Source organism: Pelophylax lessonae, assembly GCF_965119305.1.
Source record: "Pelophylax lessonae genome assembly, chromosome: 9".
Lineage (NCBI taxonomy): Eukaryota > Metazoa > Chordata > Amphibia > Anura > Ranidae > Pelophylax > Pelophylax lessonae.
The window spans coordinates 241564763-241589414 of record NC_138776.1 but is presented as its reverse complement, the minus strand read 5'-3'; the positions used below and the strand labels follow the sequence as shown (position 1 = coordinate 241589414).

Here is a 24652-nt window from a genome sequence, read left to right as displayed (position 1 = left end):
TCACCAGCCAATGAAGACAGACCCCCAGCTAGGCTACTTTAAAATGTCAGATGGTCTGCAACGAAATTTGGCAAGCCAATATAAAGGATTAATGGTAATTATATGTACCACTGTATACTATAACAAAGCCTTGGTTTACTGAGCAGTAATACTCTTTATTCGACTTTTAATGCTTTTATGTAATTTTTAACGTTCATTGCTGACAATAACAATCCCTGTGAAGAATAATAATGATTATAGTTTAATTAACTGAGCCTATAGACTGATTTAATCGGGTTCACACCTCTATGTAATGCTGCCCACAATATCACTTACCCCATAGTCATCTGAGCATACATCACCATAGTCATTATAATCACCAAGACCATCACCGAGACCATCACCGAGACCATCACCGAGACCATCACCGAGACCATCACCATGACCACCACCATGGCCATTACCATGGCCATTACCATGACCATGACCATGACCTTTACGACCATCTGTATAATAACCCTGACACTTTACAACGGAGAAGTCCACAATGCATAAGATAATTGTGAGCATACTGCAAATGGATGATATGATGTTCAAAGTTAGAGCGCCTTTGACCTGCAAAGAATAATAAGAGGAGACAATTATAATAAATATAAATAATAATAAGAGAACTACCACTATAATAAAACATTCATTTTTTTTTTTTTTTTGTATCAAAACCCGGTTAGCATGTGAAACAAGAGCCTAATCAATTAAAGGAAAACTTATTTTACCGCTCTTGAGTCAGTCAAATCCTTCTTCGTTTGTGTATCACTCACTGCTCCTCTGAGACACTGCAGCTCCCAGAGGCCTGGTGATGGATAACAAGCTACAGGCTTATGAATCAGCAGTGATAATGCTGATAGCCATACCCCCATAGCATCATCTCATCCCACTGTTGTATATGGAGGCACAGCCTACATCAGAGTGACAACTCTGCTATAAATTCAGAAGCAGTGTAGCAGTGTTGTCATCCCATCACAGGACATTGGATAAGGGAAAAAATGAGGACTAAGGAAAATGGTAAGTGCAAATACCTTGATGATTAAGTGATGCAGTATACAGTTTTGTACAATACTGTATATGTAATTTTTTTTAATGGGAGACCATGGTTTCGATTTAACCACTAAAGGACCGAGCCTATTTCTAACACTTGTTGTTTACCAGTTAAAATCAGTATTTTTTTAAAAGGAAAATTACTTAGAAACCCCAAATTATATATATATATATATATTTTTTTTTTTTTTTTTGGCAGAGATCCTAGAGAATAAAATGGGAGATCGTTGCAACTTTACGTCATGTATTTGCACGGCGTTCTTACAAACGCCAATTTTTTTGGACTAAAAACACTTTTTTTAACTAAAAAAATAAACAAACAGTAAAGTTAGCCCACTTTTTTATAATGTGAAAGATATTGCTACTCCGAATATATTGATACCTAACATGTCATGCTTTAAAATTGTGCATGCTCGTGGAATGGTGAGAAACTTTGGTATTTAAAAATCCCCAAAGGCAACGCTTTAAAATTTTCTACAGGTTACAAGTTTAGAGCTACAGAGGAGATCTTGTGCTAGAATTATTGCTCTTACTCTAATGAAAGCGGCGATACCTCACATGTGTGGTTCAAACACTGTTTGTGGGCGTGACTTGCGTATGCATTCGCTTCTGCGCGCAAGCTCGGAGGGATGGGCGCTTTAATTTTTTTTGTCTTATTTATTTATTTTTACACTGTCCCTTAAATTTTTTTTTTTTTTTAATTATGTAGCGGGGTTAAACATGCCTAAAGACACTGTTTGATATGTGGGAAGGAACTAGGCTCCCTCTAGTGGTAGCTGCATGGAATTTCCTGGGCTGTGACTTCCTTTTCACAAGATGAAGAAACTACATCTCCCAGGCTGCTTTGCAAGATCCAGGAACTAGTCTCCCTCTAGTGGTAGCTGCATGGAATTTCCCAGGCTGTGACTTCCTTTTCACAAGATGAAGAAACTACATCTCCCAGGCTGCTTTGCAAGATCCAGGGTGCACGGCTGCACCGCACGGCACTATGGGGGAGGTTATTTAAAGGAAGAGAGAAGCGCGCGAAGGGGGGGCCTTTCTGCGCTGGACTCTGAGGAACCAGCGAGCAAGAGTGAAGGACTGACACTGGATATTGGGCCAGAGCCTTTTAGCCTGGAGGGACGACGTGGAACCGTCCCATCTCAAGCACGAGGCACATTCCTGGAGGTCATACTGCTGTTTGCCGAGACCGGAAGTCATCCGCCAGAAGGACCCCGCGCGGCTGGCATATAGCCAAAGGACTGAGACCGCAGTGGAAGCGCGCGAAGGAGAAACTTCTGTTGGTGAGAGGGCACATGCCCAATAACTGACTTTATCTGCTGAAGAGACAGTTTTATCTACAGATAGCGGTAGCGCAGCAGGAGGTGATAAAACCCCGGGGTTTATCACCATACTCTCTCAGGAGACTCATAGACAAACAATAAGGTCTGTAAAGGAGTCGCCAGAGGCTTATCTCTCTCGCAGAAGTTATTGCTCAGTTACGCAGACACCCTGCGGTGACAACTAACAGCTCGTTGTTTTTTTCTCTCTGATCTTTATTCCTAATCTGGATTACAAATGAGCTCTATTCAATAACCTTGCTAGCGAAGATCAACAAGAAAGAAGAGAACTCTGGGGGGAGGGACTCAGATAGGCCCACCTACCTGGTACTGTGTCTAGCCTTAATGCAGGAGGAGTGTGGGGGTTATTCTTTTACCTTTTTTAAAGCTGTTTTAAATAACCTTTTATGGACTTGTATTGTATTGTATTGTATCTCCCCTATTCAATTTGATACATAGTAAACTAAGTTTGGTTAATTACAATCTTGTGCGTTGTTCCATTGTGTCACCCAGAAGGACTACTATTCAAGAAGGTAACAAGGTATTGTTGCATAGTGAAGTATTGTATTCCAACCTGTGTATCTATTTGATAGTCCAGTCCTATTCTGGGTCAGTTGTGCCTGAGGAGGGATCGAGCCAATTTGATTGGGTTGTTAGGCAGGGTGTAGACCCAATAATATAATCAGCAGCTCCTGCGGGGGTGGTGCTACACGTGGGGGCTCGTCCGGGATTTCTACAGTCCTGCAATACAACCCTCTCAGCCATAGAATCCCCTCCCACGCAGAAATGGATCCTGTCGCTGCTGCTGAGTGGTGCAAGGAAGAGAATGTCATAGTGGAAAATGGCCTGGTGGTTGAAATCAAGGGAGAAGCCTGGACTGAAGAAAAGCTCCTCCCTGTTTTGAGGGCACTATCCACAGACAGGAAATTTTGGGTGATTGACATGAAAACTGACACCACTGTCCCACACACGTATGCACTGTGTGAGTGGAGGAAGGGGGGTCCCTGATTATTTCAACGGAAACAGTGTAAAAACTACTGACCAAACAGAACTTTTCCTGATACATCCAGGAGTTCCTATTGCGGGTCCCTCATCCACCACCCCTGGGGTATCCAGCCAAGAAAAAGGTGTCCAAGAAGGGCATCCTGAGTCATCACCTTTGTCGACTTTTAGCTCAGAACTGTGTGCTGTTCTTGGGGAGATTGTGGCAAAATGTAGTAGGGACTCCTCGAGCTATTTGATGACTGGATATAGGAAGCTCCGGACATTCTCTGGGAAACAGCCTGTGCCTTCAGCAGAAGATGGGTTCGAAGAGTGGTTAGATACCGCCACTCAGGCTTTGGAGGAATGGGAGGTACCAGAACAGCACAAGAAGCAGAGAATCACAGAGAGTTTAAGGGGACCTGCATTAGAGGCTGTACGTAATCTAAAGCTTAGCAAGAAGAACTGCACTGCACAGGATTATTTGGACATTCTGCAAGATGTGTTTGGTCGGACGGAGAACGCGGCTGAACTTCTCTACCAGTTGGACCACTGTTATCAAGAAGAGGGGGAGAAGTTGTCCGAATTCATTAAACGTCTGGATAGGATTATCCACCAGATTCTGTTAAAGAAAGGAATAGACCACCGGAAAATAGATGAGACTCGTGCACGACAGGTTCTGAAAGGGGCTCAACCTTTAGATCCCATTGCCATACTGTTACGAACTCGTCGAGATGGCGGCATTCTAGAATACCCCGATCTGATTCGAATGGTCAGAGAGGAAGAGGTTATGTTGGACAACAAGAAGAAAAGTCGGCAGTTTGACTCAACTGCCCGGGTTGGAGTGATAAGTGTGGAAGAGGGTGACTCTCAAGTTGAACTCCTAAAGACCCAAGTGTCTCAGTTGATAGAAATGGTGTCCATCCTGACTGGTCAGGTATCCACTCTACCCAAGGGGAGTATATCGGAGAGGCCAGATGAACCTGTTAGTCTCAGCACAGATCCAGAGCCACGGCCTGCAAGATTGTTAACTTGTTTCAACTACGGGGGAGTTGGGCATGTTAGAAGGGTATGTCCCAGCTCAGGAAATGCTGCCGCGAAACCTCGCGAGCCAGCGGGAAACTTCAGAGGACACCGGTGAAGGAGTCAACCGGGTGTCCGTCAGTCTTAAGGGACTCCAGAAGTGGTGCAGGATCAGGGAAACTGAGTCAGGGGGTCAGACCCAAATATAATACCCCCAGTTCTAGACTCCGGGTTACTGAGGGAAGGAAAGTCAATGCACACCGGGTTCAGCGGGGGCCCAGATCAAGGAAGAAAAAGGAGAAGAGGGCCAGGGTACAGAGAACTGAATCAGACAACCAGGCTACATCAAGAGAATTCCCAACTAACTTGGTCGGGCCCTCCCCAGTGGTCTCGGTTCAGGTGGAAGGAATTTACACAAGAGCCCTCCTTGACACAGGGGCCCAGGTGACTCTTTTGTATAGAGACTTCTATGATAAATATCTTACCCATCTACCTTTGCAGAAGTTGGAAGATCTGGAGATATGGGGTATTGGGACCCAAAGTTTTCCCTATGACGGGTATCTGCCAATCAAGTTGACCTTTGATCCATCAGTGGCTGGTGAAGCGGAAACCTTCGACACCTTAGCGGTGGTCTGTCCTCGTCCACCAGGGGCCAACAAAAGCTCTCTCATCGTAGGAACAAACACTGACCTGGTAAGGCGCCTTTTGATACAACTGGTCCAGGGACAAGATGCTCAGGCGCCAAGGATCCATCCCATGCTACGGCAGGCCTACCAACGATTAGTGTTGGAGCAAGAGACCCCCGCAGAAGGAGTTGGACGACTCTGGAAGCTGGATAGAGCAGAAAAGGTCTTACAGCCAGGAGAGGTGGCCTGTTTTAAGGCTTCTGTTAAACTCACATGGCAACAGCCGGGTCCCTTCATTATCTTTGAATCAGGTCAAAAGGAGAGACAGAGAGGGATAGAAGTGATCCCTGAGGTGATCCCTTTGAAGGTGTTACAGGAAAACCGTGGAAGGGTTTTAGTGAGTGTCAGAAACACCTCTATTACACCAGTGAAGGTACCGGCTAGAGTGCTCCTGGGCCAAGTCAACCCGGCTACCCCAGTTTCCCCCATTGATTTCAAAGAAAAGGAACAGGGTGAAGCGGTTATAGAGGAGCTTTGCTCTGGAAACGCTGCCCTCCCGCCGGAATGGGTGAAGAGGGCCAAGGCACAACTTGCTCGATGTAGGGAAATATTCTCTAAGGACGAGTTTGACGTGGGATGTGCCAGGAGCGCCACTCATAAGATCCGCCTGAGTGAGGACAAGCCTTTCAGGGAGAGAGTCCGGCGAGTCCCCTTAGGTGACTTAGAAGATCTACGTCAACAGCTGGCAGAGCTCAAAAAGATCGGGATTATCCGAGAATCCAGGAGCCCGTATGCTTCCCCGATAGTGGTAGTCCGGAAGAAAAATGGATCTTTGAGGCTTTGTATCGACTACCGAACGCTGAACAGAAGAACCATCCCAGACCAGTATACCACTCCTCGAATCGAAGATGCCCTACAGAGTCTGTCAGGGGCGAAGTGGTTCAGTGTGATGGACTTAAAGAGTGGGTATTATCAGATCCCCATGCACCCTGAAGATCGGGAGAAAACAGCCTTCATCACCCCTGTGGGGTTCTTTGAGTTCAATCGCATGCCTCAGGGGTTGTCCGGGGCCCCTGCTACCTTCCAAAGGCTGATGGAGAGGACCGTTGGAGATATGAATTTGATAGAGGTACTGGTATACTTGGATGATGTTATCGTGTTTGGCAGAACTTTAGAAGAACATGAGGAGAGGTTGGAAAAGGTCTTGAAGAGGCTACATGAAGAAGGTCTGAAACTTTCTCCTGAGAAGTGCCAATTCTATCAGTCCTCGGTCCATTACCTGGGCCATATCGTGTCTGAAGAAGGGGTGGCCACTGACCCGGACAAGCTGGATGCTGTTGCTTCCTGGCCGAGACCCACAAATGTGACCGAACTCCGGTCATTCTTGGGCTTTTGCTCCTATTACAGGAGGTTTGTGGAGGGGTTCGCCCAGATTGCCCGACCCCTAAATGAGCTCCTGAAGAATGAAGAAGATGATGTCCCTGAGTTGGTAAAGCCGGCGAAGTCCACCATGGGCCCCCGGAAGGCTAAGGAATCCATCCAGGATCAGTGGACCCCGGAATGCGAAGGGGCCTTTGTCCAGCTGAAGGAAACCCTAACCACTGCCCCTGTGTTGGCCTATGCGGACCCCACAAAACCATATGAACTGCATGTTGATGCCAGCCGAGATGGGCTGGGGGGGGTACTTTATCAGGAGCATGAGGGTCATCTGCGACCTGTTGCCTATGTGAGCAGAAGCCTACTGCCTGCTGAAAGGAATTATCCTACTCACAAACTTGAATTCTTGGCCTTGAAGTGGGCAGTGGTTGACAAATTGAAAGACTACCTGTATGGGGCTGAATTCATTGTCAAGACAGATAATAATCCCCTCACCTATCTGTTGACTACGGCCAAGCTGGATGCAACAGGACATCGATGGTTGGCTGCCCTCTCTAGCTTCAATTTTAGCCTGAAGTATCGGCCAGGAATCGGAAATAGGGATGCAGATGCCCTATCCAGAAGGTTGCATGTTCCACAGGAACCTGCGGAAGAATGGACTCATTTGGCTCCAGAAGGGGTGCGTGCCCTATATCAGGGAACTGAATTTCGATCCCGAGGAGGGTCAAGAGCAGAAGAGATTGGGGTTTCGGCTATCGGAGTACCCAAATGCTACTGCCAGGTGACCCAGGTTGAAGGGGAGGGTTTGCCCCGGCTGTCCAAAAGGGACTTGCGGAAGGAGCAGTTGGAAGACCCTTTGGGAAAACTTCTCTTGGAAGCCCTGGAGATCCAGAGCCCTGAGTTGCTTCTAACTGACTCCCCTCAGGGGGCCCGTCTGTTACATAGAGAGTGGACCCGGTTACAGATCAGAGAAGGAGTGGTCTACCGGAGAGGTCCATCTGAAGATCTGGAGGAGAAGTGGCAACTGTTTTTACCAGCTAAATACAGAGAGGGAGTTCTGGCCGCTCTTCATGATAATCATGGCCATCTGGGGCCCGAAAGAACCTTTCAGCTTGTCAGGGACAGGTTCTACTGGCCTTGTATGAGGGCCGAAGTTGAAGGATACTGTCATTCTTGTGTCCGGTGTATACAGAGGAAGACTCTGCCACGTCAAGCAGCCCCAATGGGCCATCTACAAAGTCAGGGACCCATGGAGCTGGTGTGCATTGATTTCCTTTGCTTAGAGCCTGATCTGAGTGGCCAGGGGAATGTCCTTGTGGTAACAGACCATTTTACCAGATATGCTCAAGCATTCCCAACAAGGGATCAGAAGGCCTCAACGGTAGCCAAAGTTCTTGTAGAGAAGTTCTTTGTACATTATGGGTTACCACAACGCCTCCATTCTGATCAGGGAAGGGACTTTGAAAGCAGACTGATCAAGAGACTGTTAGATATGTTAGGCATTCAAAAGACTAGAACCACTCCCTACCATCCACAGGGGGATGCCCAGCCTGAACGATTTAACAGGACTCTTTTGGATATGTTGGGGACTTTGAGCTCAGAGAAGAAACAGCATTGGGGCAAGCACGTAGCTGCCATTGTGCATGCCTACAACAGCACTGTCAGTGATGCTACTGGATATTCCCCTTATCGGCTGATGTTTGGAAGGGAGGCTCGGTTGCCAGTGGATTTGGCCTTTGGCATTTCGCCTGATCATACCTCTTCAGCATCGCATAGAGGATATGTGGACCGACTGCGGAAGAGTCTGAAAGCGGCCTATGACAAGGCTCAGGCCACATCTGATCAACGTGGACTGCGGAATAAAAAAAATTTCGACCTAAAAGTTCGGATCCATGACCTGCAACCAGGGGACAGGGTTTTGTTGAGAAACTTGGGTGTCCCGGGAAAACACAAGTTGGCAGACCGCTGGAAGTCCCAACCTTATGTTATCTGCAAGCAACTGCCAAACCTTCCTGTGTACCAAATTCGGCCTGAAGGAAGTGTGGGTCCATTGAAGGCTTGGCATCGGAACCATTTGCTGCCTCTCTCTGAAGCGGTTCGTATGCCCCCTGTGGAAGACTTGTCAGAGGCCCCTTCGACTTCTCGCCGGTCCAGACCAGTTACCAGATCTCAGACGACGCTCCCAGATGAGGGAGAGGGAAGTTCTCCATCTGAAGATTTGGAAGATGAAGAGGAGGTACCCGACTGGTTGTGGTCATCTCAGTTGCCAGAACCCACACCTGCCTCCCTGTCTTCATCTGACTTGGCTGATAGAGGAGCCCTTCGGGCAGAAGCCCCTGAATTCATACCCTTTCATATGCTTCCAGAAGAAGCAGCTGAGGATGAAGATCCTGAGGAGGAGGTTGCACCCTTCTCTGAAGAAGAACTGACCTCTCTTGAACCATCAGGTTCCTCTGTGTTGGAACATGAGGAGGGGGACATTGAAGAATCCTCAGAAGTGCCTGATCCTAGCACCTCTGAGAGCATGCCTCCACGGGAACAGAGGGAAAGGAGAGTCATTCACCCACCTAAGAGACTGACCTATGATCAATTGGGTGAATGTTCGGAAGAAGCTGTTTTTACCTCCAAAAGATCTCCTGACCAGCCTAGTTCCTCCACTGTAGATTTGGTGGGGGACAACCCTAGCTCACCCCCAGGCACAACTGTACAAGCCACCCAAGTTTTGGGGGGTCTGTGAGAGATCATGAGAACAAAGTATTGAAGTAGAAAACGTTTGCATTTAAGTTTGTACATAAGGATATTGGGTTTGGCCATTATAATAAGCACAGTTTTTGATGTTCACAATTTGGTTTACTTTGTGAGTTAATGTTTGCGCACATTTTGTTGCTCTGACCTCACTATATGTTTTTTTCTCTTTCTCACCTTTTGATGTTTTTTTTTCAACACAAACTTTAAGATGTAAGTGTTTAAGAAATTGCAAAGGCACATGTGCTTTTTAAAGGAGCACTATATAAAAGCACTAGAAATCAGCACTATATTAACACTGTAGAAATCACTTATTTGTTTATTAATTGCACTTTATCGTTTTACTGTTGCACTGCTATTAGAATACAAAATTGGATGTATTCAGATTGACTTATTTCAGCAAAATGTTAATGTTTTTGTTGTATAATGCCAACCTATGCACTAGGGTACATACTGTTGACCTCTTTGGGGACCAAAGTTTCTCAAGTGGGGGGAGTGTGTAGCGGGGTTAAACATGCCTAAAGACACTGTTTGATATGTGGGAAGGAACTAGGCTCCCTCTAGTGGTAGCTGCATGGAATTTCCTGGGCTGTGACTTCCTTTTCACAAGATGAAGAAACTACATCTCCCAGGCTGCTTTGCAAGATCCAGGAACTAGTCTCCCTCTAGTGGTAGCTGCATGGAATTTCCCAGGCTGTGACTTCCTTTTCACAAGATGAAGAAACTACATCTCCCAGGCTGCTTTGCAAGATCCAGGGTGCACGGCTGCACCGCACGGCACTATGGGGGAGGTTATTTAAAGGAAGAGAGAAGCGCGCGAAGGGGGGGCCTTTCTGCGCTGGACTCTGAGGAACCAGCGAGCAAGAGTGAAGGACTGACACTGGATATTGGGCCAGAGCCTTTTAGCCTGGAGGGACGACGTGGAACCGTCCCATCTCAAGCACGAGGCACATTCCTGGAGGTCATACTGCTGTTTGCCGAGACCGGAAGTCATCCGCCAGAAGGACCCCGCGCGGCTGGCATATAGCCAAAGGACTGAGACCGCAGTGGAAGCGCGCGAAGGAGAAACTTCTGTTGGTGAGAGGGCACATGCCCAATAACTGACTTTATCTGCTGAAGAGACAGTTTTATCTACAGATAGCGGTAGCGCAGCAGGAGGTGATAAAACCCCGGGGTTTATCACCATACTCTCTCAGGAGACTCATAGACAAACAATAAGGTCTGTAAAGGAGTCGCCAGAGGCTTATCTCTCTCGCAGAAGTTATTGCTCAGTTACGCAGACACCCTGCGGTGACAACTAACAGCTCGTTGTTTTTTTCTCTCTTGATCTTTATTCCTAATCTGGATTACAAATGAGCTCTATTCAATAACCTTGCTAGCGAAGATCAACAAGAAAGAAGAGAACTCTGGGGGGAGGGACTCAGATAGGCCCACCTACCTGGTACTGTGTCTAGCCTTAATGCAGGAGGAGTGTGGGGGTTATTCTTTTACCTTTTTTAAAGCTGTTTTAAATAACCTTTTATGGACTTGTATTGTATTGTATTGTATCTCCCCTATTCAATTTGATACATAGTAAACTAAGTTTGGTTAATTACAATCTTGTGCGTTGTTCCATTGTGTCACCCAGAAGGACTACTATTCAAGAAGGTAACAAGGTATTGTTGCATAGTGAAGTATTGTATTCCAACCTGTGTATCTATTTGATAGTCCAGTCCTATTCTGGGTCAGTTGTGCCTGAGGAGGGATCGAGCCAATTTGATTGGGTTGTTAGGCAGGGTGTAGACCCAATAATATAATCAGCAGCTCCTGCGGGGGTGGTGCTACAATTACTTAGTGAGTTGAAGGCACACTAGTAGTGGTAGTGGTACAGGCAAACAGGGGATGACAGATTATCCCCTTCCGGCCATCATAATTTAACCACACCCACTTTTAAACCACACCAACTTTTTGCAGCAGTGTGCTATGCTTGCCACGCTTGCCCCAAGTCAATCTTCCCCCTAAATGTCCTTCATTCTCAACTTCAAAAGTTGGGAGGTATGCCTATGCGTGATGACGGGTAGCAGTAATCTGGTAGAACACCCATGCATATGGTATAGCTTAGCTAAAACACAAGATCTCTCTTTTCCTCCCTGACAGAACAGCGGTCTGCCTTGTTTACATAGGCAGACCGCAGTTTTGTCATTCGGCCGAATGATCGTCAGGTCCCGGCGGCCATCGCGGGCCCTGGACCCGCTGATTTGCGACCACTGTGTCCAATCGCAGGGGGAGCGGCGCGCATGCGCCCCAGACATCTCGTGTACAAAATCATGTACATGTACCTGATTTTGCGCAGCCAGGCCACCCTGCCATGGTATATATGCGGTGGGCGGTCCGGAACTGGTTAAACAGCCTATGAACACTGCTAGCAGACATCACAACCTGGATTATCAAGGGAACTGACACATTGCTAAATCAAGCATCCCTCTACTAATTATTAACCCCTTTATGTTGCCTACTGAGGATCCCTTGTTCACATCTGAGCTCCAACACTGATGCTGAAGACAACCCTCAGGCCTAACATTGGGACTTTCCAAAACAACACTCCGCTCTCCTGCGTTTGAAGGTGGGCCTCATGAAAAGAGACTCTCAGGACTCAAATGCTAGTCAACCTACAGTAGATAGCGCTCGCCTTGCTGCCCTCCCAAGACTGGGGATGTCAGGATATACTAGGAACAAAAAAAAAAACAGAGGGCGCACCAGCCTAGTGCATTACCTCCAATAAAATGGCTTTATTAAAAATAAGTGCAAACTAGTACTTGCAAACAGAGCCGGAGGCTCTGAGGAAGAGGCAGGCCCTCGAAACGTGTTAGCCAGTCGCTGCAACCACTTCCGGACCACCCACTGTAAATATACGTCGGTACTTTGACATTAAATATTGGGGTCATGGCCGCAGATAGCTGCCATGACCCTGGTATTTTTTTAAACAGCGGGCGGCTTGCTTTAACATAAAGGTGGTCCCAGTGGCGAATTTGCTGCGGGATCACCTTTGTGAGCGGCGGGAGAGGTGACCCCCCTTGCTGCTTCCCGGTCATTTTCCCCACTTACCAGAGTTGTCGGTAGCGGGGAAAAAAAATCTCTTTCTCCTCCTAGGCAGGAAGTCGAGTGAGGGCAAGATAGCCCCCACTCGACTCTATGGCCTTGGAGGACCGGAGCGATGTCATACGTCGCTTCCTCCCAGCGGCCTTAAAGGGATCATTTTTTTTCCTCATTAAAAAAATAACTTTTTTTTTTTTTTGCTTTTTAGTGTAGATCTGAGATCTGAGGTCTTTTTGACCCCAGATCTCACAATAAAGAGGACCTGTCCTGTTTAATTCTATTACAAGGGATGTTTACATGCCTTGTAATAGGAATAAAAGTGATCAAATTTTCTTTTTAAAGACACAGTGTAAAAATAAAAAATAAAAGATAAAATAAATAGGAAAAAAAAATAAAATAAAATTTTTATTTATACACTTACATATATATAGGTGTGATAGGAGCGGAGCCATATGGGTGTTAATTATTTCATTAGCGCAAGCATAGATTTCTGCTACTTTCACACCTATATATATGTAGGTGTATATATAAATATAAGTATGTGTGTATAAATACCCCTACTAAGAAGTTCAGATGTTATGCCTGCCTCCAAAAAAAATGCCCAAAAAAACGCTAGCGCCAAAAAAAAAACGCCCAGGTGTGTTGTTGCAGGCATTTTTTTGGGGTCTTTGGAGGCAGGCAAAACATCTGAACTTCTGTATAGGGGTATATATACACACATGTTATATGTATTTATACACTTACACATATATAGGTGTGATAGGAGAGAAGCCATATGGGTGTTAATTTTTTAATTAGCGCAAGCATAGGTTTCTGCTCCTTTCACACCTATATATGTGTATGTATATATATATATATATATACATATATGTGTGTGTGTATATATACCCCTACACAGAAGTTCTGATGTTATGCCTGCCTCCAAAGAACCCCAAAAAATGCCGAAAAAAAGGCCTGCTGAAAACCGGCAAGGTGTGAAAATAGCTGAGCCATATCCCTGTTCTATATTAATTCTAATACAAACGAACTTTTTTATGGTTCTGGACATGCTAGAGAGCTGAAACTTCACAGGTACACTTTTTAGACCCCCAGACACTAAATCCAAAGAATTTTTTTTTTTTCTAATTTTTTTTTTTTTCAATAATTGGCTCTCTATCAAAAATGACAATTTTTAAGAACTTTTTTTTGTGTGATTAATAGTCTCTGGGGCATGACCCAGAACCCTAGGCACTTTTTAGGGGCATTTATTGGGTTTTAGGGCTTCAAAATTGGGTTTTTTGATTACCAAAGTTCGGGTCCCATTGATTTCAATGGGGTTCTGAAATCCGGGCAGAACTTTCGGGAAGTTCGGGTGTTCTGGCCGAACCGAACTTTTCAAAAGTTCGATCATCCCTACCTATCAACAGGCCTGGTATCTGCTTCTTTGTGCAAGGAGGAACAGGATGAGCACTGCCAGAGCCCTACAAAATGACCTCCAGCAGGTCACTGGTGTGAATGTCTCTGACCAAACCATCAGAAAACAGACTTCATGAGGGTGGCCTGAGGGCCCGACGTCCTCTAGCAGGCCCTGTGCTCACTGCCCAGCATTTGCCATTGAACACCAGAATTGACAGGTCCGCCACTGGCGTTCTGTTTTACTACAAATGAGAGCAGGTTCACCCTGAGCACATGTGACAGACGTGAAAAGGGTCTGGAGAAGCCATGGAGAATGTTATGCTGCCTGTAACATCGTTCAGCATGACCGATTTGGTGGTGGTTCAGTGATGCTTTGGAAAGGCATATCCCTGGAGGGAAGCACAGACCTCTAAAGGCTAGATAATGGCACCCTGACCTTCATTAGGTATCCGATGAAATGCTTTGGCCCATTGTCAGACCCTACGCTGGTGCAGTGGGTCCTGGGTTCCTCCTGGTGCATGACAATGTCTGGCCTCATGTGATGAGAGTATGCAGGCAGTTCCTGGAGGATGAAGGAATTGATACCATTGAATGGCCCCCCACCCTCACCTGACCTAAATCCAATAGAACACCTCTAGGACATTCTGTTTCAGTCCATTCGATGCCACCAGGTTGCACCCCAGTCTGTTCAGGAGCTCAGTGAGGCCCTAGTCCAGATCTGGGAGGAAATACCCCAGGACACCATCCATCATCTCATTAGGAGCATGCCCTGACGTTGTCAGGCATGCATACAAGCACATGGGGGCCATGCAAACTACTGAGTACCATTTTAAGTTGCTGCAATGAAATTTCAGCAAAATGGACTCGCCTGCTGCATCATTTTTTTTCACTTTGATTTTGGCGGTGTGTTTGAATTCAGCCCTCTGTAGGTTTATAGTTTTAATTTCCATCGAATGATTTGGCATCCTTTCGATCCTAACACATTACCCAGTTCATATCAGTATAGATATCCAGCATGAGATTTTTCCCCATTGAGATCTCAAGTGTTTTCAAAGTGTTCCTTTCATTTATTTGAGCAGTGTATTACTTTTTGGTTTGGGTTAATACTGCTTTAACTTTGCTAGTGAATCTAACACTATCTTCTTCACAAACTGACAATGCTGCTGTCCAAAGGTGTCTCTGTTGCTCTTCCACATTATGGTGTCATCCTTAGGCTCTGTTCACACAAATGTAGGTGCAATACAAATGAAAATAAAGAAAATTAAAGCCTAAAAGTAGAAAACGAATTCACACAACACATTTAAAGTGGTTGTAAACCCTTACATTTATCCAGTGAAGTGACTGGCCTCAGGGGAAACACAGAGACAAAAGAAATTCTTCTACATAAGTTGTATCTGTCTATGTATGGTCTTCTCTTCTCTACAAATGTTCAAAGTCCCGAATTTATAAGCTTGTTTGAGAGTTCAGAAAAAAAGGGGGAGGAGAGTTGAAGTTACACTCTGCAGAGCTCAATGAGGAGAGTTGTGAGAGCTGATTGGAGGGAAGGGACACACCCCCCTTCACACAGCACACAGGAACAGAGTTGGGACTGTCAATCAGCTAGAGATCTTTCTCCTGTCACCATTTTTCTTTTGGTATCAGGAAAACCTTTTTAGAAGTGAATCATGCTCATAGCATGACAAGGACACACTATAGGGATATGCTTTGTTCACATTTCATGTCTGAGGTTTACAACCACTTTAACCACTTTACCACCGGAGGATTTTGCTGTCTTACGTCCAGGCCACTTTTAGCGATTCGGCACTGTGCGACTTTAACTGACAATTGCGCGGTCGTGCGACGCTGTACCCAAATTAAATTTACGTCCTTTTTTCCCCACAGAGCTTTCTTTTGGTGGTATTTGATCACCTGTGCGATTTTTACTTTTTAGATTTTTATAAACAAAAAAAGAGCGTTTATTTTGAAAAAATAACAATATTTTTAACATTTTTTTATATGAAATTCCCCCCAAAAAATATGTAAAAATCTAATTTTTTTTAAATTTTTGGCCAATTTGTTTTCTGCTACCTATGTTTGGTAAAAAAAAATCACAATAAGCATATTTTGATTGGTTTGCGCAAAAGTTAATGCGTTTACTAACTAAGGGAAAGATTTCTGTAATTTTTGGTGTTTTTTTTTTTAACGAGTAATGGCGGCGATCTGCGATTTTTTTTTTTGCGGGACTGCGACATTGCGGCGGACAGATCGGACCCTTGAATGACATTTTTGACACTTTTGGGGGTACCAGTGACATTACTGCAGTAATCAGTGCTATATATATGCACTGTTACTGTAAAAATTACACTGGCAGGGAAGGGGTTAATTTTATTGGAGAGGGAGGGGTTAATGTATGCCTGGTGCTTACTGACGTGTGTGGGGGGAGGTGACTGAGTGAGTCAGGGACAGATCGGATGTTTAGCTAAGCTGAACACTCCGATCTGTCATTCCCTGTCACTTAGGAGATCCGCCCGCTCTGTTTACACAGGCGGGCGGATCTCCAAACTAGATTCCCCAACGATCGGGGAAGAGCGGCGGTGATCGCCGCCGCTCCTCCCCTGGCCCGACTCCCGCTGTGAATGAAAACAGCGGGAGCGCGCCTCCGGCGGCGCGCGAGCGCCGCCTACAGGGGGAGGAGTCCAGCGACGTAGGTCTACGTCGCTGGACGATAAAGAGCCACTGTGCCGCAGTAGAGGCACAGTGGCCAGAGGTAAAGTGGTTAAGGACTGGTAAGCAACAGTGCATTAAATGTTTGTTTTGAAGGAAGTTATTTCTATCCAGATGTGATGTAAAAGTTCACAGTGATTTTCAGAAACAGCTTACCTTGCAGACAGAGAGCTTCTTGTGAGCTGAAATGGACAAAGATCCGGCAATGATGTACTGTTAAAAAAATAATATAGTAAATAATCTAAAAAATAATGATATAAAAAAAAAAAAAACAGAACTATGTTGTGAATTACTTTATTTATGTTCAAATACACATAGTCTACAGCAATGGTGCCCAACCTCCAGCCTCAAGACCGCATCTGGCTCTTTGGTGCTTGACATGTGGCCCTTGCACCCCAGCATTCAGTTGTGGGAGTGTCTCCAGTTTCCAGCCGTACCTGTACAGCTGTGGCCAAAAGTTTTGAGAAGGACACAAATATTATTTTTCACAAAGTCTGCTGCCTCAGCGTTTTTAGATATTTTTGTCAGATGTTACTATGGTATACTGAAGTATAATTACAAGCATCTCATAAGTGAGTGTCAACGGCTTTTATTGACAATTACATGAAGTTTATGTAAAGAGTAAATATTTGCAGTGTTGACCCTTCTTTTTTCAAGACCTCTCCAATTCGCATGCTGTCAATCAACTTCTGGGCCGCATCCTGACTGATGGCAGCCTATTCTTGCATAATCAATGCTCGGAGTTTGTCAGAATTAGTGGGGGGGGGGGGTTTGTTCACCCTAGGATGTGTCTTAAGGGATTCAAGTGTCTCAATGGGATTAAGGTCTGGGGAGTTTTCTGGCCATGGACCCAAAATGTTGATGTTTTGTTCCCCAAGCCACTTAGTTATCACTTTTGCCTTATGGCAAGGTGCTCCATCATGCTGGAAAAGGCATTGTTCCTCACCAAACTGTTCTTGGATGGTTGGGAGAAGTTGCTCTTGGAGGATGTTTTTGTACTGTTCTTTCTTCATGGTTGTGTTCTTAGGCGAAATTGTGAGTGCAGGCAGCTCAGATCCGATATCCAATTAACATGTGTAAAAAAACGATGGCAGGGACATAGTGTAATTCCATAAAGCACAAACCATTTATTTAGCCATAAAAGTATCAAACTAACATTTTAGAAATCATGACGTCATACGTTTGACGAAACCGGTCGGGTGAGTCTGTCAGAAGTGAGGCTACCACGCCCCCAACAGCCGGCTACCACGATCTGCTACAAGGATCTGCTATGCCTTAGGAGATGTTGTTTTCTCTCAATCCACAATTGATTTTATATGCTCATGATGCTCTTTTAAAATGTGAGTTTGATACTTTTATGGCTAAATACAGTAAATGGTTTGTGTTTTATGGAGTTACACTATGTCCCTGTCATCGTTTTTTTACACATGTTAATTGGATATCGGATCTGAACTACCTGGTACCTAGTGAAGTGACATCCTGTGGTTTGTTTGGGTATTACCATTAAGCCTACATAGGTCTACTCATTAATTTGAGTGACCAAATTGCTCTGGTAAGCTGCTAACTCGTTCTTTTGGGTGATCTTTTACACGGGTGTCTCTTCAAATATCCCTGGTTTTATGTGAATATTTTATCTACCTGCTGGGACTTGTGGCTCCTTTGAATTCTCATCCAAGCACTTTATATCGCTATCGAGGAAACTTTTGGATACTGCTTCAGTTGCTTTTCCTTTTTTTTTTCTTTTTTGATTTGTATGGACTTTGTTGCCCTTCTTACATGTTTTTATGGACACTAATATTTATTAATGTGTTTGCCTTGGTTTAATATCACTAGGCTTTTTGATCACTATTAATGGCACTAATTTTATTTTTTGTGTCATTTTATTTATTTCACTAATGCTTTATTAGCGAAGCACATTTTGTTATTACATGCTATATTAGGATTTATGTCTATGATTCCTATGTGCGCGCTGATTTTTATTTTATTCATTCACTTATTAATTTAATTCATTAGCGCGCAAATTTTCCACACTTTATAAAATTGTGAGTGAACCCACTCCCTTGGCTGAGAAGCAACCCCACACATGAATGGTCTCAGGATGCTTTACTGTTGGGCATGACACAGGACTGATGGTAGCCCTCACCTTTTCTTTTACGGACAAAGATTTTTTTCCAGATGTCCCAAACAATCGGAAAGGGGATTTATCAGAGAAAATGGTTTTACCCCAGTCCTCAGCAGTTCAATCCCTGTACTTTTTGCAGAATATCAGTCCCTGATGTTTTTCCTGGAGAAAAGTGGCTTCTTTGCTGCCCTTCTTGACACCAGGTCATCCTCCAAAAGTCTTCTCCTCACTGGGCATGCAGATGTATTCACACCTGCCTGCTGCCATTCCTGAGCAAGCTCTGCACTGGTGGTGCCCTGATCCCGCAGCTGAATCACCTGTAGGAGACAGTCCTGGTGCTTACTGCACTTTCTTGGGTGCCCTGAAGCCTTCTTCACAACTGCAGTATACATTTTCTGGGGGGGATTTGGTTTATTTTCATGGCAAAGAGGGACTTTGCAATTATTTCAATTCACCTGATCACTCTTCATAATATTCTGGAGCATATGCAAATTGCCCTCAATAAAAATGAAGCAGGGGCTTAACTACAGGGGTTGCAATCGCAACCGGGCCCCATGCTCAAGGGGGCCCATGTGGCTCCCCTGTACACCTGAATAGGAGGGGCGGCGGGGGCAGCATGTAGAGAAATCACTGTCCTTCTCCGAATGTTCTAGTTACGCCTCTGAAATGAAGCATCAGACTTTTTGAAAATGAATATTTGCGTTATTCTCAAAACTTTTGGCTACGGGTGTAGCATACCGTGTAAGTCAAGGGTGGGCAAATTATTTTCCCATTGGGCCACATGAGACATTTGGACTGCTGTTGAGGGCTGAACCAATAGGTTAAAAGTTATCTCTGCTCAACTAAATAGCCCAGATATGTGGGGGTACGTAACTGAACAGGATATCCCCTTTAAAACAAATACAGTATAAAATACAAGTCCATATAGGAAACCAATCTTTAATATGATAAGCTAGCCTTTTCTTGGGTGGAACATGCATAGAGCCAGCAGAGGAGTCTGTCTATGGGAACCCCATGGGGGGATTTATATATTCCCTCCATTGACCCCGGCATGTGGCGTCACTTCCACAGCAAGGAGGAAATTAAGTTGACTAGTGGAGGCGTAGGCTCTGGCTCTCACTTGTGGGATGGAGAACAGGACCTTTCAACACCTCCCTGCATGTTCTCACCAGCATCATATTCTTGTTGCCCACGTCCTATGCTCCACCCCAGTCATTTGAGGGGCAGTGCCGCCCCTCTTAACAACCAAAGTCTCTTGGAAAGGGCAGGAGTGCAGCCATCACCATCTTGGCTACTGGCCAGCCTAAATCCTGGGAGCCCACACTTCTCCCTCAGACCCATGGAGCAGTGTCACACAAAAAAAAAAAATAGCAGTTGCCTTAAAAAAATAGAATCATTGCAGTTGTATATTTTGTATTATGAGCATGGCATACACTTGCTTACATTTGATTTCTAATTTCCGATTGACCTCACACAGGCTGAACAGGGACAGCCATGCATCACAACCTCCGAAGTCATCAGCACTGAATAAAATACACCGAGAATTTTTCTTTCAGAAATTTGTAATTTTAGTACTTACAAAGATTGGTCCCCAGAAAATAATTCCGCTGAGAAGTGAAGGTGGGGTCATAAGAAAACATAGCGAAATGGCAAAAATTATTTCTAGAATGGCTGTCACAATCAGCACAATCTGTAAAAAAAAAAAAAAAAAAATGGTTGAGATCCCAGTTTCTTACACAGAAGACTTTTTTCTATATTATATCAGGGCTTTTTAAAAAAGATTTTCTGCTTATTCTGATGCAATTAAATGATAACTTCAATTTACAAATTGTACATTGATATTTGAAGGTTGAATTGCTGGTTGCATTGGTTTATTCATTGTTATTGCGTCATATATTGTGCCTTCTAGGAGCAATTTACATTTGGGTTACGGTTATGGGTAAAGATTATGACCTCAAACTAGCAGGAGGAAAGTTCAAAACTAACCTAGGAATGTAGCATTTTATTGATTGATTGGTGGATGCTTGGAACATACAGTAGTTCCAGCAGAGGTAGTGTGTAAGGGGGAGTAGGGTCATCTTACGATGGACAGGTGGCATCTCCTCCACGTGTTCTCCATTAATTCATTGGGTGCCAAGTGTAGGTTACATAGGAAGCCTACCCCCCCCCCCCCCCAGTTGGTTCTTCTGGGCTGTGCCAGGCGACTAGAAGGATCATATGTTGTTACACCAGGCTTACACCTTGCCCGAGTTCGTACTCATCATTGCCCAAAATGGGCTGCAGTCATGGGAAAGTCAAACATTAAGGTGGTCTTCCAACTCAAGGATGAGCCACTTGTGTGCAGTGTTATGTGGAGTCCTTTCAGCGGACGAGGTCCCGTATGCTACACACTTGTACAGGTGTTTGTGATGCATTAGGAGGGATATGCAGAGCCATGCCCACTCCACCAGCCAGCATTGTCTGCTACCTCACTCCCAGTAGCAGAATGGTGTCCTGCCGGGGACATAGTATGGAACTCATGCGTGTTCACTTAACTCTTTCATCTCTGCACCCAGTGATCAGGCTGTAACTCTGTAATGCTAATTCACTCCTGGTGACCAACAGAGACAGCCAGCTAGGGAGGGAGTCGTAACACTGGGCCCCCTCGCTATCGGAGAACCTGTCACCTTACCAGGCACCATGCCAACAAGTGGTTGAAGTTAACTTTTTGTTGCTGAGCTGTTACTAGGACCTTTTTTGTGCTGTTACAGGCTGTTGCAGACTCAGACCCTTGTGTGTGTGCACCTGGACCCCAAATGCATCCCATTGAATGACTTCAGACCAGGCTTGTTGCAGTTACCTTTTACTAAAAGTGCAGCATGATAAACACAACATGGCAGACTATCCTTTCCATATCTAACACTAATAGTGGCTGTCCCAGAGTACCTGTATGGGTCAAGTCCTTCTGGGTGAAGCCCATAGCTGGTAAGACTCGGTGGGAGAATTTCAAAACTGTAAATTCTGAAAGTCGTTGCTCCATAGAAGAATTGCTAAGCGTGTCCTGTATAATCCCGTCTTTTTATTTGCTGACCTAACTGCCCTAAGATTGGAACCTCTGCCCGGGAAACATGAGTAGTAGAACATAACAAAGTCAACCCTTTTCTCCCCCCCAACTGGGGCAGCTACGCTTGCCTAGCCACATTAACACAGTAGGCAACCTGCCTACAAGTTAGTCAATAAACAGTATGTAAATTCAAACATGCTTATAATAAACACAACTCTATACTCAAGCAAAAATAATTTAATGAATTCATTTTTTAAAAATTTAAATAAACAAAAAGGGCTGACTAGTTGGACCTCCATGTTTATATATTTCTACAGTTCTTCAATTGTATCTAAATAATTAGTCCATTCAAAAGTGATATTTAAAGTAGTATGCATATTAGGTTAAGCTCTTAAGGCTCCCCCACTGCCCAATTCTTTTAAAAGGTGGGCATAAACAGTTCCTTTACTGTCCACTTACCATCACCATCTCCAGGTTGCACTCCTGTGCCTCTCTGAATGTCTGGGTAGGTTGAGTGCACAACCTACAGTAAGGGCCTCACTCGCACAGTGCTCTAGAGACTGCACAAGCTTAGGGAGCTGGGGGAGAAGGGAAAAGGTTATCTATATCTCTAGTGTTCCATAAAACTGAGGGGAAATAAACATTTTTTGAGACCTCAATGGAACTGGAACAGAGGGGTAATTATCCAGTGGGGAAATCGGTGAGAACTGTCTTCGAGAGGATTCCCCTCATTTTGGAGAGATTTCCTTTCACTACCTATGAGACAGAAAGTAAAGGGAAATCTCCAAAATGGCACACAGATGAAAAAAAAAATCTTGACAGGGGTTTAAACCCTTTGCAAGTCGTTTGAAAACTTAAAAAAGAAAAGAAAATAGAAGCATCCTTATGTGGCTAGAGTTGCTTCATGCCCTACCATGGTCTTCTCAATTTGACTTAGAGATGTGAATGTACGATAAAGATGTGTCCTAAGAAATGGAAATCATAGGATATTGGTTCCAAAATGATTTTCCAATGTTTTAAAACATTTCTTTGTGCATTAACCACTTTCAGTAATGGGAAAGAATAATTACCACTTCTTTACATGCCACTTTCAGTAACGGGAAAGAATAATTACCACATCTAGACTAGTGATCGACCAAAATTGTTTTTTCATTGCTAATACCAATACCGATATTTTGGTCATCGCGTATCGGTATTGGCCGATATTTGCTGATGTTTTCGTACATTTAAAAAAAATATTATTTTTTTTCTCCTTGACAGGTACTCTTATGGAGGGATCTGGGGGTCTAAAAGACCTCCAACCCCTCCTCTGCACCTAAAAGCATTCAAAACGCCAAGTTTGGCTGTTTTCAATGCTGTCATTTTTTTTTAATTTGGCGCCAGTACCCGGAAGTGATGTCATGACATCACTTCCGGGTTTTTGCATGGAGACCCAATCAGAGCCGAATGCGGCTTTGATCGGTTCTTCGGCGGCCATGCAGGCTGGTTGCCCGGGCCTCCTGATGGGACGGGAGATCCAGGCGAGCCACGAAAGGCGGCGGGAGGGGGCGGACATCCCCTCCGGCTCCTTGTAATGACAACCGAGCAGTTTCTCAGCCTCATTGGTTGTCATTATAAGACAGCCGACTGTCGGCTATGGACGTCGGTACCGGGGGGGTTACCTCTAGCTGCAGGCATCACTCCGGTACAAGCATTTTCCTGAAATATCGGCAATATCGGTAACCTCCGGGGCCGATTCCGATATATCGGGGAAAATGCATATCGGCCCTCGATATATCAGCTTTGCCGATATTTGGTCGATCCCTAATCTAGACACGTCAAACAATTTAAAGAGTAACTCCACTTTTGTTGATAAAAAAAAGCAGTTCCCTCTGGGTGATCAATGTACATCGTAAGGTTTTTAACAAATATTGTTGCAGATACCGATTCCTACCTTTTATTTTTCTGAAGAAATTGCTGTTTTCCTGTTTCCATGTGCGGAGTGAAACTGTATGGGATTGTTTTTTAATTATCAATCAGATGAGAAGAGTGACAGGGTCTGCATCCCTTTAGATGTGATTTCCCTTTGAGAGTATCTCCCCAAAAATAAATTTTTTATTGCAGGCAGATGCTCAAAATCTGATTTGTATCTGGGAAAATCAGTAAGTCAATCACACAAGCAGGAAATTACATTTCTGAGGGCATTCTGTACACCATCTGCGTACAGAACGCCTCCAGGTAGCCGTATTGCATTGCATTTTACAGACAATGTCAGCACTGCAGATTGAAAAGGAAAGGTAATTTTTAATAATATTCAATTACAATATGGCTTGTTTTTCGCAACTGTTTATGTTATATTTATTTTTTATTTACTATTTTTTTCCCCATGAAAGTGGAGTTACCTTTTAAATAAAATCTTGAACCTGTTCATCTTGTTGTGTTATTGGCTTATCCCTAAAAAAAGACTTTGACTTTTGCTAAATCTTGAAGGTGAAGTTATTGATTACACTTACCCCTAGAGCATATGGTTTTCCTTTAAGGAATGTCTTGTGTAAGGCAGCCAGCCTTGTATCCTGGGGCGTAGCAGGGAGTGCCGCAGGGAGCGCGGCAGGGGGACCTGTATATGCTGGTGGTGAAGGTTGGAGGGTCCACTGTTGACCGTTATTTTGGAAGATTATCTGTGGTGGAGGCATTGAGAGATTCCACACTTGAGCTCCCGGATACCCGTTAGGTCCAGCCGGTACAGGATTTAGGTTCCATTGAAAGTTGACAGGCATGCCATTTGGTTGTACTAGATCGGGAGGAAGAATGGCCGGTTGTATGACATAACCAGGCACATCGCCCTCTCTTTTTTCTGAGACTGACTCGGACTCCATGAAAGCTTACTGAAACAGAAGTAAAAATATAAGCAAATTAAGATTGCAAATAAAACAAGACACAGGGCACAGCGTTGCTCTCAGAGAGGGGAGGGGGGTCAGGAGAAATAGAGAGGAATACCAAGTACTTTTATGTATGGAGAGGTATGTGACTTAAGCAGTTCAAATCCAGCTGGTTCAGGGGTGACTGGCAGAGATTTGAACCATGTTTGGGCTGGCTGATTGTATCCAAGGTAATCGATCAATCAACTTGGCTACAACCACCCTGTTGGATTTTTTATGCAATTATTTCAAGCGGCTAGAGCCACTAGCAA

At 44.6% G+C, this 24652-nt stretch overlaps 1 protein-coding gene across 1 annotated transcript in view; it reads right to left on the bottom strand.

Moving 5' to 3' along the window:
• Positions 1–24338, bottom strand: part of LOC309564339 (uncharacterized protein) — a gene marked incomplete at both ends in the record, with an annotated part of 41028 nt that extends 16690 nt beyond the window's left edge. The window contains 4 exons of the mRNA XM_082268965.1: positions 316–594; positions 16475–16531; positions 20020–20130; positions 23976–24338. Of these exons, the coding sequence (XP_082125091.1) occupies positions 316–594; positions 16475–16531; positions 20020–20130; positions 23976–24338 (810 nt within the window). The remainder of the gene's footprint in view (positions 1–315; positions 595–16474; positions 16532–20019; positions 20131–23975) is intronic.
• Between the last annotated feature and the right edge of the window lie 314 nt (positions 24339–24652).